The following is an 18,431-nucleotide window of genomic DNA, read 5'->3' on the forward strand; positions in this document are numbered from 1 at the left end:
GATTGCAAACAATGACTGTTGATGTAGAGTTAGGTATGAATGATGGTCGCTGTAAATGAGACTGTGAATGAAATGTACGTGAAGCCCGCCACGGACCTGAAGCCTCCACAAAAAAAACTAAAGAATATCTCGCCTTGATACTTTGTCAATGAGGCTGGAAGGTCCATCACATTTGAAACATAAATATTCACCTTCTTTCCGTATTAGCTGCCAGTTTCTCAAGTGCATCATGAAAGTAAATCATGCTTATTATCACAAATTTTATAAATTTTGACAATATTCCTATTATCAGTACGAATGCAACGAACTATCAAAACTGAATAGCAATTGTTTTTCTCAATCATTTAGATTTGCAATTTAAGGATATGGCCAACTCCACAGTTTCGAAATCTCTTTACCCTTCCTGTATTTTTTTTATTGGGTTGGCAGAGCAGGAAAATACGTTAAAAATGGAAATATTTGAAAAAACTGATGAATATATGCAGAACAACGTTATTTCGAAACTGACGAGCCAATATGGAAAAAAATAGCGATAAATTGGTGAATAAATGACCACCTGAAATGATCTGTCAAATTTGCCTAATCAACTGGCAACACTGTGCGAGTGGTTAAAGTTTGACAACTTTGACATTTGTTCATATTCTTGTTATATTAGAAAAAACCACATAACATACCTATGGGTTTATAATAAAAATATCTGTGATTTTATGAATTTTGCAAAAAACAGCACTAAATAGGTGGATAAAGATGCAGTCGGTGTGTTGGCTACAAAAAAGAGAGTTTATAGTGTTGTACAGATTGCTAGAGTGACATTTCCTAAAACCTTTTTTTTTCAACTAAAAAAGAGCATATTTTCCAGTTTTATTTTCCACAAAAAAATTTCGCTTGCTACAGTATTTTTTTCCTGTTTTGAATCATCTGTGCAAGTTTCATGAAGATCCTGAAGGTTACCGTTTTCGCTACCTTTATCCTCGCTCGGCTCCTAATTTATAAAACTGAACACACCATTATCTGACTCGCAGCGTCAACTCCATGAAGGAAATAATTTCACCGATGATGGCGCTATTCAAAACGATAAACGGCTGATCAAAATGTGATAATTGTTTTGAGTTGTTTTATTGTGAAGTTGTGGGAGTAATGTTTTTGGTACGATTATTATAGACATGAGACTCCTTATTACGTGGAATAAATTATTTTCGCTAACGGGCAGCACAAGAAACTACAAAGATTTGTGAAAACGTCAAACCTGCTTTGTTTAGTTCTAATATTTCCGAAAGATGTCGACTTCCTGAAAGTGACACTACAACTAGCACAGAATAATATAATTGCGTTGTATATAGAATAGTATTTTGTGCCAAAGTGGTTTGTGTCACTCTATGCCACTACTATCTCTGTATTTTGAAAGCAATACGGAGAAATTGTCATTATTTAGAATATAAGATTCAAGATTAAACGGCCAATAAAGAAGAGAGAGAGAGAGAGATTCAAGATTAAAGCAAAAGAGTTAATTCTAGATGAACTGGTGAAGGTAGTAATGGATACTTCTGATAGCGAGCACTTTGAAAGTGCAGATGAAGATCTTCATTCTGATAATGAGAATGAAAAACAGTCCATTAAATCTGTTTCTGAATATAAATCTGTTGATACGTTGAAAGTGGAGGTTGGCCTAAAAAAATTGAATTTGAAGGAATATTTAGATGATGATCATGATGAAGAGAAGAATAAAGTCCTAAGTCAAATAATACCAAATGTTGACTCTGGTATAGTCTGTGATTGTGAACAATCTAAAATTACAAGTTGCAAAAAAAACAATGACAATCAAAATGATGATGTAAATGAAGAAAACATTTTACCACAAAATATAGAGGAAGAAGAGGTTGCTAAGCCAGACACTGTTTCAACAAAAACCAATATTTCTGAGAATATAGCCCTTTGGAGTGAAGACAGACCGAATGTCTTAACACTTGTTGATAATTTAGTAGAAGAATTTGATAAGAGAAATATAAGGTCAGAATCTAAAGAGGTATTAGTTGATTCATCAGATGAAAACATGTGGGACAACGATGATTGGGAACCTGTGTTAGATACTGACAATGGTGAAATTATTAAACTACATGAAAATACTGGAAGTCAGGATAATGATGAGGATATGTGGGAAAATGACAAATGGGAGACTGTGGAGGTAGGAAGGGAAAAATGTCAGCCTAACACCGATAAAACCTCTAACCAAGAAAATCAGAGCTGGGGCAGTTGGGGTAATTGGGGGTTTCCTCAATACTCAACACAGCCTCTCAAAGCGTTTCCACTTTAACAAATCAAGTGTCCCAAGGATTTTCTACAGTTTTGGAAACTAGTATGGGTATCCCAGATGCTGAAGAGCTTGCAAAATTACACAAAGAGGAAGAAAGTTTGGAACTAAAATCTGAATCTGTGGAGCAGAAGTCCGGGTCAGTAGGACCGGAAACTTCTGGTCAAAATTTTTCTACTTTCGGTTTCGGAAACTTGTCTAATTTAGTTTCTGGAGTGTCTAATTTAACCAAATTTGTGGAACACACTGGAACGAAAGTTATCACTGGAGGTTTGGACACCTTGGAAACTATTGGTAAGACTATTGTTAGAAGTTTTAATTATAGTGAATATTGTTCACAACAGAATTTCTATTTTGAATTACACAATATATTTGTTTCCACCAAACAATGAAGAGATGATAGTAATGTGTTAGTACCAGTATTAATCAGTTTATTATCAATTAATATAAGAGGAACAGTTCTCAGTTTCACTGATGACAAGGTGATAGCTTATACAACAGGCAGTTGGGATAATATGACACTCATGACCTAAACAAATTTTCAGTTGATTGAAAAATGGTTGGAGAGTACAATGAATTGATATAAATAAAAATCGTTAAGTATCTTTCTTCTACATAATATATAAATTGTAATATATTAATTTCTAAGGAGGTATGTCCAAAGTGAGTGGGTTTATTTGACTTTCCAGTGTATGAGGGTTTAATGAATATATCTCTTTACAGTAAAATGTAATTAGATAGTGAATAAAACCTATTAAACATTAAATCTAATATTTGGATACACAAGTCATTAAATATCTACTCAAATTTTTCTAACTTACTTTTCCTTGAGATAGCAATAGCAAACATATCATATGCATGTTGGATCAAGTCCAAGAAAATTAATCTATGAATCTCTTGCTCAAATCTGTTCATGAACAGATTAATCACAAAAGAAAAAATTTGGTTTCTCATTTCCTCTCCCAATAGCTGTCTGTAGAAACAGACAATAAAATAATAAACTGCAACCTCTGGCTTAGAATAAATCCAAAATAAGTACTTTTCCCAAACACCAGGACTGCAATACTCTGCTCGATGCATGTTTCACCAACCAAGTTGGCGTCTTCAGGAGATGAACTAATAATTGAAAGAAATGTAACCAACTCATTTGATGGACATGTGATGAAAAAATTACCGATTTCTACATTGGGGTCACTCATTCTATTATTATCTTATGGAACTTATTATTCTAACAAAATAAATTGACAATGGTACAATACTAGAAGGTATTAGGTCGTTTCGAAAGTTTTGTCCATTTTAATGTCATGTGTTTTTGTAGTTCCATATCTCAATAAATATGTATTCTACCGTTTCTACTATATGATGTCGTTGAGCGATTTTCAGACAATTATTCTCTACGAACTCAAATTGTACAAAAGCACTACTGAAACAGCCCAAAAAGTAACCAGGCATTTGGCAATGTAGTGTAAATGAACTCTCTGTTCAACGTTGGTTTGCAAAATTTCGTCCTGGTGATTTCAGCCTCGAAAATCAGCGCCGAAATGGTCGACGTAGAGTGATCCAGGACGAGGATTTGAGGACCCTGGTGGAACGTCAGTTCCCGTACAGATTTCAATGGTTTAAAACGTATGGGAAAGGTCAGGAAGCTCAAAAAGTGTGTGTCCCACAATTTGAACGATCAACAGCAATTGTCACCTTTTGAGGTCTCATCTTCTTTGTTTTTGCGCAACCAAAACGATCCTTTTTTGGATCGGATCGTCACGTATGATGAAAAGTAGATCCTCTAAGACGACATAAGACGTTCAGGACAATGGGTGGACACCGATGAGCCACCCAGATATTTCCCAAAGGCGAAAAGCCACCAAACAAAACATTGTTACTGTATGGTGGTCAGCAGCTGGTGTGATTCTCTGTAATCTTTTACAACCGGGGCAAACCACCACACACAGTAGAGTTCTATTGTGAGGAAATCGACGAAATGTACCGGAAATTGCGTCAGCAGCAGAGGAGGTCCGGCCCTGGTCCACGACAAAGCCCTAAAATTAAACGAATTGAGCGAAATTCTGCCTCATCAACCATACTTTCCAGATCTCTTGCCAACCGACTACTATTTTTTCAAGCACTTCAATAACTTTCTCACCGGTAGAAGCTTCGTCAATCAGGACCAGGCAAAAACGGCCTTTGTCAACTTCATCGAATCTCAAGTACACAATTTTTATGCCAACGGAATTGAACTATTTGTGTTATGTTGACAAAAGTGCACTGATTCAAATGGCGTTTATTTTGATTAAATTGAATAAGTATTCACTGAGATATTAGAGTTTGAAGTAGACTCATAAAAACAAACAAAACTTTTGAAACGACCTAATAATTCTCTAGTGATATATGACGAAATTTATTTGTGTTGTCACCGATATTATTGAAATTTTGTAGGTAGTCAAGGAAATGTTTACCTTTTAAAAAATAATTTTGTCGATACTATTTAGTAAAAAAATTGAAATAATTCTGTGATTATTTCACACAATTGGGTTTAATTTTTCTTATAATATATATAAATTATGTGTCACGTTGTTTGTCCGCGATGGACTCCTACTACTTAACCGATTTCAATCCAATTTGCATATGCAGTTTGATCCAACTTGAAAGATAGGATGGCTTACATATTAATTTATAGTCGCAATATTATTTTATTGCAAATTATTTGTCTATTATTTGACATTCACAATTATATCTGTTAGCTCCAAACGATTTTAACAGATGGCGATATCTGTTGACTGGATTGAGTAAGTAATCAATAGATGGCGCTGCTATGTAAAACCTAAATACGTGTCATACAAGCTACAATTCAATAACATAACCACCACGTGTTTTGTTGAGGTTAAAGTATAAGTTTAATTTATTTTGTAGTAAACGAAATACCGTGAAATTCAGTTGTTTTTACTTTTTAAATTTTTTGTGTTAGCATAGCCGGCCACGCGTTGCTTAGACTGAAGTGTAAATTAAATTCATATTATAGTGAAGGTAATACAGTGAAATTATTCCTGCTTTTTAATTATTTGAGCTTCATTGTTCAAAACTCTTTAATGAAAATATATACATGTAAGTATTATCACATAGTTATAAAAGTCAATTAACATATCTATGAGAAAATGGTACAAAGCTCCCCACACTTTTGCAATAATTGTACAATTTTTTTTTTTTTATTTTTATTTAACCTCTATTAAAAATTATTTTGCACTTCTCATTTCAATGTGCTATAGTAGCATGTTTTTCAGTTTTTTTTTCTAAGATTTGAACGTTTAAATTATTATTTTCAGTCAAATGCCACCAAAAAAATCTAACCTCAACAACGCGAGGAGCAGAGAGGCACGACGCAAACGTGTAGAAAGAGCTCATCAGTCGGCAGAACAAATCGCAACAAGAAATACAGCTCAAAGAATCAGGACAGTAGAAAGTCGTGAACAAGAATCTCAAGAACAGCGTGATGAACGTCTGCGACAGACTATTACGAGAACAAGAGCGGCACGAGAGCGAAACATAGCTACAGCACGAGTACAAGAACGACAGCAGACCAACCTCTCATTAACACGTACATCATTTGTTCGTCTTGCTTTTGAATATGCACCTGATATTAACTACTCTGCGCATTCAAAAATTGCTATGGGTGAAATGGCTGATACAAAAACTAAAGTCCCTTGTTTTGATAGTGGAATACAAGTTGAGTGCCATGGTGTGGTAAAAATAGTACGAGCACAGGAAATTGTTGAGTTATTCAATACGTATTTCGTTAAAAGTATTGCAGAAACATTGAACTCAATTGAAAAGGCTTCTTACTACTGTTATGCTATGGAATAGCCTTAATACTGTTAACAGTCACTTTTCTGAATTCAAACAAATTCGATTACCCGAGCTTTCCACAATTATACATGACCTGGAGAATAAGACTGCTAGTGAAATCATTGACATTAAATTCATAAAACAGACCTTTGGAGTCATATATTATTACACTTTATCAATATCTCACTATTTTATGGCACATTTCCAAGTCAGCTGAAAACAAGTATTTTAACCCCTATTCAGAAGGTGGCAAACACTAACAAAGCATGGGAGTTCAGACCAGTCAATACATTACCTGGTATAGAAAAAGTGCTGGAGATAGTTGTTTACCAACAACTACTTGATTATCTGAATCAAAATAATTTGTTAATGACTTATCAATCAGGCTTTAGACAGAATCATTCATGTGAAGCATCACTACAGTTAACCATAACAAAATGGAAAAAATCAATTGATAGTGGTGATTATGTAGTTGCAGTTTTCTTGGACTTGAAGGGAGCTTTTGAAACGATTGATCACCAAATACTGATTGATAAGTTGAAAGCTATAGGCATACAAGGTACTGTATTGAACTGGATCAGGGACTACCTAACAGATCGCAAACAGATCACCAAAGTGGAAAATGTATTCTCGACTCCCATCACCAATAACTTCGGTGTACCACAGGGAAGTGTCTTGGGTCCTTTATTATTCCTATGCTATATCAATGATATACAATACTATCATGACTGTGATTTTCTTAATTTATTCGCAGATGACACGTTACTGTCAATCTCTGGCAATGATCTGTATGGTACTATCAACAAGATGAACGATTCCCTATCAAAACTACAAGTATATTTCAATATTAACAAAATGAAACTTAATGTGAAAAATGTGAGGCAATAATCCTAATCACACCCTTTAAATACAAAAACGTCAACTTAAACCAACTCAATCTAAGTGAATTTACTATGATTAACTACCAAATACATAACTATACTTGTTGTTTCCTTGATAACTATCAAACTTGGAAATGCCCAATAAATCCTACTTTTAGTCGGGATAAACTTTTAATGACTTTTCCTTTGACAAATTATCAGTAACTATCTAAAACATTTTGTTTTTTTATCTACAGGGTCGTATTTTCAATAAATAAGGCAAACTAATAAAAAGATGAACAAATCAATATAACATTCTCCCCCCGCTGGAGGAATTACTTTTCCTCTAGCTCCAATCTGCAAATTTTCGTGACTGGGCGCCTATATTCCGAAGTTGAGGTTTTTACGTCGACGACTCGAATTCTGCCATCTACTCCTGGATGAACAGCCGTTATTCTACCAAATTTCCACTTATAGCGTGGTGCTTGATCGTCGACCAGGATGACCATGTCATTGAGTGCTATTGGTTTGCAGTCATTAGTCCATTTACTTCGCTTCGACAAGGTTGGCAGATATTCTTTTGTCCAGCGAGTCCAAAACGAATTAATTAGCACTCGAGAAATTTTCCATTCTCTTCTCAGAGTATTCGCATCTGGATTGATTGGTACCAAATCACCTTCTCCGTTGGAAGAGCCAATCAAAAAATGATTAGGAGTGAGTGCTTCTGCGTCAGCTGAATCCACTGAAACTTTTGTCAATGGTCGGAAATTAACGATTTTCTCCGGTATACTTTAAGGTGTTTCTCATCAGTTCTAATGCTCGTGAACTTTCACAAGATGGTTGGTCGGCTGCGATCAAAGTACCAAATGTTTCGGTCAGATAAGATTTCTCTACCATCTTCTGCAGTTCTTCATCAGTCGTCTCTTTTTCACAAATGTGTAAAGTATGGGCTTTGAAAGAGTTTTCCCCGCTATTTGGACTTGGTCCGTGTACAGCCCAACCTAACTTACATTTACTGGCTACAGGAAGATTTTCTGGGCCGGTTCTTATCTGTCTCGCAAGTATCAGATGTATGTTATCTTGTCCAATAAGCAGTGAAGGTTTTTCGTGATCGATATCTTTTATTGGAACACCTTTTAGATGTGAAAACTTTTTCCAATCGGATATGTTGATGTGTTGTTCTGGTAACGACATATGAGTGACAGTTCGGACTCTTTTCATAGTGAACATTCTGCTGTCATTAATTTTGGAAACAGTCACGTCTAAACGAACGGAATTTTCCTCAACCATGACATTTTCGTTTGTCCATTGTAGACAAAGTGATTCCTTCGTTCCAGTTAGCCCAAGTGTCTCTGCTACTTCTGCATCTAATAATGTCACCGTAGACGCCTCATCACAAAGAGCAAGAATAGGGACAACACCTCGTGGACCGTATAATTTTATACGAATCACTCTCAGAAGAATCGTAGTGAAAGGTTTGTTGACAGAGCATACTCTTCCTCGATTATCATCATTAGTATATCTTCCTATCGCTGCCTGATTGCTATTGACTTCTAATTCTTTGTGTAATAGAGGATGATGATGAAGTTTACAGCCGTTCTTTCCACAAATCTTCCTCTTTTTACATTTGAATTTTTGATGATTCTTTTGAAGGCAACTGAAACATAGTTTTTTTCCGGTTACCGTTTCCCATCTCTTATTCAGGTCATCATGATTCATCTGCGGACAAATGCTTTCTTGATGTATTTTGTCACAGTAACCACATGTCTTGTGAGTGTTTTGGGTGTGAATATTGTATACTCTTTCATTTCTCTTCATTTGATTTGTGAATTTCTGTGAGAATGTTTCATTGCGTGGGGTACTTACATTACACGCAAAGCTTGCTTTCTCGTTCAACCACAAAGAGAAATCTTCCAAATTGATATCACCCTTTTTCATTTCCAACTTTTCACCCCAGGATAATTTCATTGAATCCGGAATTTTCGTCAGTAATTCACGAATAAATTGAGTATTTTCGAGATAACGTTTACTTCCTAGACTCTTCATGATCGAAACCATGTTGCTCACCTCTGCAGAATAATGAATCAGCTTTTCAAAGTTATTTTCTCTTATGGAAGGAAGGATGCTGATTCTGTTCATCAAAATATCTATGATGTATTCAGGTCTTCCGAATCGTTTCTCTAAAGTTTCAATCACAAGATCTACGTTATCGGCAGTTAACATCATTCCTGCAACTGTTGTCTTTGCTTCCCCTTTCAGAAATCTCTGCAGCTTTAGCATGATCTCTTCATTGCTGTAGTCACAAAACTTGCGAAGATTCTTGAAAGACTTATGGAACAGGGGCCAATCTTGGGGACTGCCATCAAACTGTGGAAAATCCTTCTCTAACATTTTTCGCATGTGAAATTTATCTGGATTCATTACTTCAAGTGACGTTGGGTTTTGAGTTGTTGAAGCTGGGAGAGAAAACGTTCTGAGAACGTTTGCAACAGTTCCGCAAAGCTGTTGTATGTCTTGTGATGTGATATTTCCTGGTTTCTCTTCGGAAAATTGTCCTTCGACCTTGGGTATGTCATCATTGGGTTTCTCAGTTTTTTCAGGAATACGTGACAGATTTTCTTGTCTATCGTAATGAAATTGTTCAGATGTGTAATCTACCCATTGAGACACTCTGTTTCTTTGTTCTTGTTCTTCAATTAATTCTCTCCTGATATTTTCGCTTCTTGCTTCTGATTGAACGTAACTGCTGCCTTCTTCTTGGGCATCTATCTCGGCTTCATGCAATTCTTCTTCGAGTTGAAGAAGGTGTAAACTATCAGCTATTTCCTTCTTCTTCAACTCTCTACGGTTCTTTTCTTCTAGTTGTTGTTCTTCCAGTTCTAGCTCTCTGGATTTTCTTTGTAGCTCCCGTCTTTGTCTTTCTATTTTTAGAGCTATTCTTTTCTTTTTCAAATCCAAACTACTTCGCCGAGATAATCCGGTATCCCTTGAGGCTCTCGAATGAACAGACTGCTTTGAGTGAACCTCATGTATCAAGGAAGTTGACTCGCCGGATTTATCTTCAACGACTTTTTCAGGTAGTTTGTCTAGACTGGATTCTGGTTTCTCACGACTTCCAAATCCGTTTGGCCATACGTAGTCCGATGACAGACTTTGATTCAGACCTGCACCTTCTCGCTTGGACGTACGTTTCTCCATATCGTGATCACGTCGGGGTCACCAAATGTTGTTTCCTTGATAACTATCAAACTTGGAAATGCCCAATAAATCCTACTTTTAGTCGGGATAAACTTTTAATGACTTTTCCTTTGACAAATTATCAGTAACTATCTAAAACATTTTGTTTTTTTATCTACAGGGTCGTATTTTCAATAAATAAGGCAAACTAATAAAAAGATGAACAAATCAATATAACATATAATATATATATAATATATATATAAAGGTGGTTGTGATAAAAAATATAGCAATAAAAATATGATTATCCCTAGTGTTGTTTCCTTGATAACTATCAAACTTGGAAATGCCCAATAAATCCTACTTTTAGTCGGGATAAACTTTTAATGACTTTTCCTTTGACAAATTATCAGTAACTATCTAAAACATTTTGTTTTTTTATCTACAGGGTCGTATTTTCAATAAATAAGGCAAACTAATAAAAAGATGAACAAATCAATATAACATTCTCCCCCCGCTGGAGGAATTACTTTTCCTCTAGCTCCAATCTGCAAATTTTCGTGACTGGGCGCCTATATTCCGAAGTTGAGGTTTTTACGTCGACGACTCGAATTCTGCCATCTACTCCTGGATGAACAGCCGTTATTCTACCAAATTTCCACTTATAGCGTGGTGCTTGATCGTCGACCAGGATGACCATGTCATTGAGTGCTATTGGTTTGCAGTCATTAGTCCATTTACTTCGCTTCGACAAGGTTGGCAGATATTCTTTTGTCCAGCGAGTCCAAAACGAATTAATTAGCACTCGAGAAATTTTCCATTCTCTTCTCAGAGTATTCGCATCTGGATTGATTGGTACCAAATCACCTTCTCCGTTGGAAGAGCCAATCAAAAAATGATTAGGAGTGAGTGCTTCTGCGTCAGCTGAATCCACTGAAACTTTTGTCAATGGTCGGGAATTAACGATTTTCTCCGCTTCCGCAAAAAAGGTTTGTAAAGTTTCTTCTTTCAGGGATGAGTCGTAGAGTACTTTGCCGATGACACTTTTCACTGAACCTATTAACCTCTCCCATATTCCTCCCATGTGGGGAGCAGACGGTGGAATGAATTGAAAGCTAATACCTCTTGACGACAAAGAATCAATAATCGCTGTTCGATCTATTTCTTCCATGGCTTGGCGAATTTCGTGTGCAGCACCTCTCAGATTTGTTCCATTGTCGCAAAATATGACCTGAGGTTGTCCTCTTCTAGCCGACATTCTTAGTATGGCTTGAATCGTGGAATCGCTACTCAGACTATGTGCAATTTCTAGATGGATAGCTCTAACTGCCAAGCATGTGAATAGCACACCCCATCTTTTTTCGCATCTCCTACCAATCTTCACCATAATTGGGCCGAAATAGTCCATTCCAGTGTTAATAAAAGCTCTAACACCTCTCTTTAATCGTGCTTCAGGTAGTTGACCCATTAGAGGTGGTGAAGGTTTGCTTTTCTCAATCCTACATTTCAAACAGCTTGAGAATGCTGATTTGACTGCAGCTCGACAGTTTATCACCCAGTATTTCTGTCTGATTTCATTTATGACTAATTCTACTACTCTATGATGAAATTTTTCGTGATAATTTTGTATCAACAATTTGGTGAATTCATGTTTTGGACTCAGAATGATGGGTTGTCGTGTGCTCTCCGCCATAAATTCTGTAAAATTCGTTCGTCCACTCAGTACCATAATTCCATCTTTCATTTCTGGGAATAAACAGGCTAGTTTGCTTTGACCACTCAGAGATTTCCCAGTTTTGAGTTTTTCTATTTCTTCTGGAAAACACTCCTGTTGAACATGTTTCAGCCATATCTTCTCAGCTTTCAGGATTTCCTCTACTGTTAGGTTTGGAGGAAATTTTTCTTTGTTCCTTACAATTTCAAAAAATCTCAAACACCATCCGGTAGTCCTGATCAGTCTATTCCACTTCGAAAATCGTCGTATGTCTGGGAGGCATTCTTCATATTTTTGAAAAATGACAAAACATGTTTTAATTTTCTGATTTCTCAGCTCTACGTCATTTTCATTCAAATAGGAAGATCTTTTATTTTCGATTGGCCATGATTCTTCTGAATTTTTGAGAAAATAAGGACCAGAAAACCATTCATTTGAAATTACTCCGTTGATTTTTTTCCTGCGTGTAGCTTCATCCGCGATATTAAGTTCAGTTGGGACCCATCGCCATTCCGCTATACGTGTCAATTCTTGAATTTCACCGATTCGATGTGATACGAACGGTTTGTAGTTTCTTCCGTCTCCTCGTATCCAATTCAAGACACATGATGAGTCGGACCAATAAAACATTTCATCTATGGGGAACTCGAGTTCATTCCTTATCACTTGAGCCAGCCGACTGGCCATCACTGCCGCCTGGAGTTCAAGCCTAGGGATGGAAAGAGGTTTCAGAGGAGAAACTCTCGTTTTCGCCGAGATAAGACAAACATCAGTTCTGTTTTCTCCAATGACGCGAAGAAAGCTAACTGCTGAGAATGCTTTCTCACTACTATCACAAAATGTGTGAATTTCGATTCGTAATGTTGATGGAATCAATAGACTATAGCATCTTGGAATTTTGATCAGTACAATTTTCTCCATGTCACTTAACCAATCTTTCCAAGCGATGAGAGGTTCTTCAGGTAACAAATCATCCCAATCGATTCCTACTCGCCAAATATCTTGCATCAGAATTTTACCTCTCACCGTGAAAGTAGAGATCAAACCTAGCGGGTCGTATACCGACATCAAAGCTTGCAAAACCTTCCTCTTCGTAGGTTGTTCCGCCACTAAGTTTTCTGAAGTCAGTCTGAAGGAAAACTCGTCGTTTCTGGGATCCCACCATAAGCCTAATATTCGATGTAAGGAAGTGTCATCGATATTTTTTGTAGCCGCCAGTAACATATCATCAGATAGCTTATCTCGAATCAGTTGGGAGTTTGTCATCCAGTTGACTACTTCAAATCCCGCAACCTTCTGGACTTTGCATACTTCTATTATCGTTTCTAGCGCTTCTTCTTCAGTGTCTTTTGAATCCAAATAGTCATCTACATAGAATTTTTTGATAATAGCTGTTCGGATGTCTGGATTCGTAGAAAATTCTTCAGCATTCGGGTTTTTTACGAATTGAGCACATACGGGCGAACAGGTTGCTCCAAAAGTCATGACCAACATTTCATAAATATCAGGAGGTCTGTCGCTTTCCAAATTTCGCCAAAGGAATCGTTGAGCACATCTATCTCGTTCTTGTATTCCTACTCTATGGAACATCTCTCGAATATCTCCACAAAAACCGAATCGCCTTTGTCGAAATTTCCATAAAATTGCAACCAATGACTGCAACAAATCTGGACCAGAGAGTAGAGCATCATTCAAGCTCATACCTCTTGATTTTGCTGCAGCATCAAAGACTAGCCTGATTTTATTCGGTTTGTTGGGATTTTCTACAGCGAAATGAGGTAGATACCAAAGATGAGGATTGTCAATTTTCTCTTCCTCTAAGGTCAACTTCTTTATATATCCTTTCTCTTCATATTCCATAATTTTCTTGCAATAATCCTTTCCAAATTTTTCGTTCAGACGACATTTTCTTTCGACACATTTTAGTCTTTGGAGTGCCATGAATTTACTTTCAGGTAGCTGTATATTATCGGTTTTCCACAATAAACCGATTTCGTAGTTTTTTTTTTTTTTCGGGGTCGTATTTTCAATAAATAAGGCAAACTAATAAAAAGATGAACAAATCAATATAACAATACTACTAGAGGAAATAATATGTTTCATCTCCCTAATTGGAAAATGGCAAACTCAATGAAATCGCTATTCTATAAGGGACTCGATGAGTTCAATAAGCTACCACAAGACATCAAGCAATCTAATACCATTTATGTATTTAAAATGAGGATCAGTAAACATATCCAGTCACTATAAATCACCAGAATGTATTACAATATAATCAATCTTGTTCACACGAATTTATTTATATACTTTGAGTGCATTATTTTATTTTCTTTTTATTATATAACTATTAGTCTAGGAACATGTTTATATAGCTATTTTTTATTTTTATATTAGGACATGTCTTAAATAAATAAAGTTCTCTCTCTCTCTCTCTATTGTCAGGCATTGAAATTAAGGAATGAAATAGCCGGCATGTGCTGCGCATCCGCCGGAACCTTTATTATCCCTTCTTGCTGGCGATTCAGATGATTCAAAATAATTTTTGCGTATAAGATACGCAAATTTAATTATTGCTTCCAAATGACGTGATTTGGGGCAACTAAAACTTGCGATCTCGCATCTAATGGACATAATTTTGAAATTATATTCAAAATACAAGGCCAGGTGTACCATAAACTCGAGATATTGATGCCAATGCCTGATGACAATCTGAAATTTTTTCAAATTGATTTTATGGGCAATTGTGAAAAGCGTGTGACGACTCGGTGGCATCTATGTAAAAAAGCATGACTTGACTGATGTTCTCCTACCGTTCCTCTTAAATAGTTTACTACAATGTAGTATCTCATTCTTGAGGATTTTTTATTGCAGACATTTATATTATTAGATGTTATTCAGAACACCACCTTTATATTAACTTATTTTGCTAATGAAATATGTTAATGCAGAAGCTGTCACAATTAACATTCACTAAAAAAAATGTTCACACATATAAAATGAAAGCAAGCAAACAATAAGTATCACAGATAGATTTACAGAATGCTGCTTCAAATTTCAAGTTATTTATACATATTTTTACAACCATATTCTTCATATTGTGGTAGTACCTCTTCAATAAATAAAATCAATGCCTTGTCTTGAGCATGCTTGCATTAATGCTAAGTTGTGAAAATTCAATCAACTTATATAAACCTGAACTAATGAAGAGAAATGATGAAGTAGGTAATTCTTGTTTTTTAGGTAAAAAAACAATGGAAGTTCTGCAAGAAGGTGACCCAGGTTTAAAAAATAAAAGAGCTTTCTTAAAGTTAGACAAAGATAAGCCTGTCCTCTCACAGGTTCTGAGGGAAGCCAAAGAGAAGGCTGAACAGGAGAATAAAGTTCTTCAACAAAAAAATATCGCCAAAAAACTGAACTATGAAAGTTTATTTGACGACTATCATGGCTTGGTGCACTTGGAAGCTCTCGAAATGCTCTCAAAACAGTGTGACATCAAGTTGCAAACTTTGAAGGACGGTTGTACAGGAAATGAGTTAACAGATATATTGGAGACTTTAGACCAAATAAAAGAGTTGTGTGAGTTGCCAGATGAAGATGATGAGGACCAACCAAGTTTAGGAGACATAGAAGAAAGGATATGTTCTGCTGTGCAAGAAATCGACATAAAAATTTCGTATGACAAATTATTCTGTACTTGGAAGGAAACAGAAGGCTGGTTGAATAATTTGAAATTAAATTTTTGTGATGAAACAGAAATACACCAAGAGGCTTTACAGTCTTTGGCACGATTAACAGCTCTGGCTGTTGAACAGTTTCATAAAGCAGGGGAATTGTTGTTGATTAAGGAACATCGCAGTACAGCAGATGAGGCAGACAGTCTAGTACAGTAAGATACCTTTTTTTATCCATAATTTTGTACTCCTTCAGGCGAGATTTCTTCAATTATTTATGTATCGGCAGTACATCTAATATAAAACAAAAATGCATATTTCAAATAGGAAATTAAAGTCAATAACCAATTGTCATATGAGGCAAGACATTACCAAATTATAAATGAAAAATGTTATCAATCACCATAACATATTTTGCAAATTTCTGGAACTTTTTAGTAACGTTAATTTCAGTTTAGTTAGAATTCATGGTTGAAATACATTCATAATGTTATGGGTAATAAATCAAATATTTTTCTTCCAGTATATTTAGCAAGTTATAATGAAATATCCAGATCAGTATTTGAAAAAAGTTTGATGGTATTCCAGAGGATACGATTTTCTGAATATGGACAAAAAATATCTAAAATTTAAACTTGATAACATACATTGCAATAACATACAGAAAAAACACATAAAATAAAAATAATATATTACATAGGACTCTTTGCAGTATAGGCATTAAGATAATTTATCTAGTAGAAGTTAGGATGATTCTGAAACTTTACATCACTGACGAACTGGGAATAGCTATGATGCTCCCTAGGTGGCTTGGAGAGATAAAAATATTGCCTACCCAGAGCACAAGGCTACTGATATTGCAGTCAATGGCATTGATAAAAAAAAAACAAAAAAAAAATCTGTTTTTCCGTTAACCAGCTGTCGCACCCCTACGAACGACAACCCTCAGAAGTCGAAACTTGTGCGAGCCAAGGATTAACGAGGTCTTACCTTTTAACGTGTGATTCCTAACACGGGTTGTCGGTAGCAAGTGAAGATCGATCGTTCAGACTAGGGCTTGAACCACCGACCAGCACGGCAGTCAATTCGAGTGAGTGAACAAAGCACCCACACCGAACCGCTTGGCTACCGACTGACCAAGCAAGGTTGCAACGTAAATAGTTATTTTTGTATTAAGTGTGTAAAATGAGTGTTTTTAATGGCACATGAGAGTGTTAAAATTCTCTTGAATATGCCATGAAAACACGAATTTATACACGAAATAAAAACAATATTATTTGTACAACTTTTTTTTCAATTATAATTTAACATTGTAATTTATGCTTTAAAAGGGGCTTGCCCATAAATCTGTTTTTCCCTTAACCAGCTGTAGCTAAATAATACTTCTCTTTTCCACACATTCCATCCTCGATGTTATCGATACTTCTAATATAATTTCACAGCATCCAGTGGTCTTTCTGTATCATTACTATAGAAAGATTTGTTGGCACGCCACGTGCTTCACTATGTTTGCTCGTAGTTGCTTCAATTTCAAGTTATTTTCAAAAAGATGGATGTTGATTATAATAGTGGTAGTGATACCTCATTAGATATATCTGAGCAGGCAAAGGCAAGTGCGTCAAGAAACATGTAAAAAAAAAAGGTTTCTGAAAATGTGCTTATATGCCGTTTTGAGGAAAAATCAAGATTATAAGACATCCTACGTTTTTTCTGAATTATTATGACCGTGAAAAAAAAGAAACATTTACGCATCAATAGAGAATCTCTATTGAGATGCAAAAAGTTTTTTTGACAGTTGTTCAAAAATGAATTATTTTCTTGGTAAAATGATTCAGTGCTTAAATTTCTTTGAAAGAAACTCATCTATATAATAGAAACAGTTTTGTAGTATATATGCCTTTGTTTTTATTCTGAATTGGTCATAATTGGTGAGCCTAGTGGAGGAAATTTTGAAAAATTCGGATATTGAATAGAATTTTTTTGGATACAAGAAAATGTTATGATATATCTCACAAAATAGCATAATCATAGATCTGGCCAGTCTTTCAGTGATGCTATTCAGTTGGTGGAAGAACAATATTTTGGATTCAATGGACAGTAAACTTTTTTTTTCTCATTAAATTGACTTTTTGCTTTTTTGTATCTTTCTACAATATACTAATAATTTTGCAATAAATGGCTCAAAAGTGTTCCAATTGAAAATGGAACTCAATTTTATTTCCAGAAAAGTTTTAAAAATCGAATATACCTTTGAGTGATACAATATACTTTTTATTTCAGAATAACTGTAGCACTGACTTCTGTTATTGGAGTTGTAGCAGGAAAATTTTCTGATAAATTGAATGAGAAGGCAGCAGGACATGAAAACGTAGCAAACATCAATGAATTGATTACCAATGTGTTTTTTGAGGTAACTTATTTCAAATTTTATTTTATATCTCCCCTTTTTTGACATTGGATATTTTCACAGGCCGCTAATAGTACCTCTTACATACAAGATGCCTTTCAGCTTTTGGTACCAGTACTGCAAGTAGGTGCAGTTTAAAGGATATATGTGATAACTTTAGATGTAGCTATATAAAGTAATATTTCTGAATAAAATGAAACTATGGAGGAAGTATAAACTAAAATTAGAAACAGCTTTTGTAGATCAACAATTTTTTCACATTTTTACCAACTAGTTGTATGTAGTATGGAATCAGTTCTTTATATATTTTATTTATTGGTTTATATACATAAATATTTGTAAGCATTCTGATATTAAAGAAGGATGATGGTTTTCATTTTTTTCTCACTGCCCATTGTATCAGAAGGTTGACGATGTAATTGATAGATTTCATGAAGTTGGTGAAACTAATTATTGT

General features: G+C 35.4%; 1 protein-coding gene across 1 annotated transcript; it reads left to right on the forward strand.

Annotated features, from left to right (window-relative positions):
* The first annotated feature begins 1,324 nt into the window (after positions 1-1,324).
* On the forward strand, positions 1,325-18,350 carry LOC111503790 (protein FAM114A2). The gene is given in 5 exon segments (XM_023158196.2): positions 1,325-2,260; positions 2,263-2,602; positions 15,137-15,782; positions 17,848-17,977; positions 18,038-18,350. Coding segments are annotated over 5 exon segments (1,917 nt in total). The 5' UTR covers positions 1,325-1,534; the 3' UTR covers positions 18,113-18,350.
* Positions 18,351-18,431: the final 81 nt, after the last annotated feature.

This window comes from Leptinotarsa decemlineata, unplaced genomic scaffold, assembly GCF_025532065.1.
Source record: "Leptinotarsa decemlineata unplaced genomic scaffold, Ldec_3_MD MMD2_tig00026314_RagTag_RagTag, whole genome shotgun sequence".
Taxonomy (NCBI): Eukaryota; Metazoa; Arthropoda; class Insecta; order Coleoptera; family Chrysomelidae; genus Leptinotarsa; species Leptinotarsa decemlineata.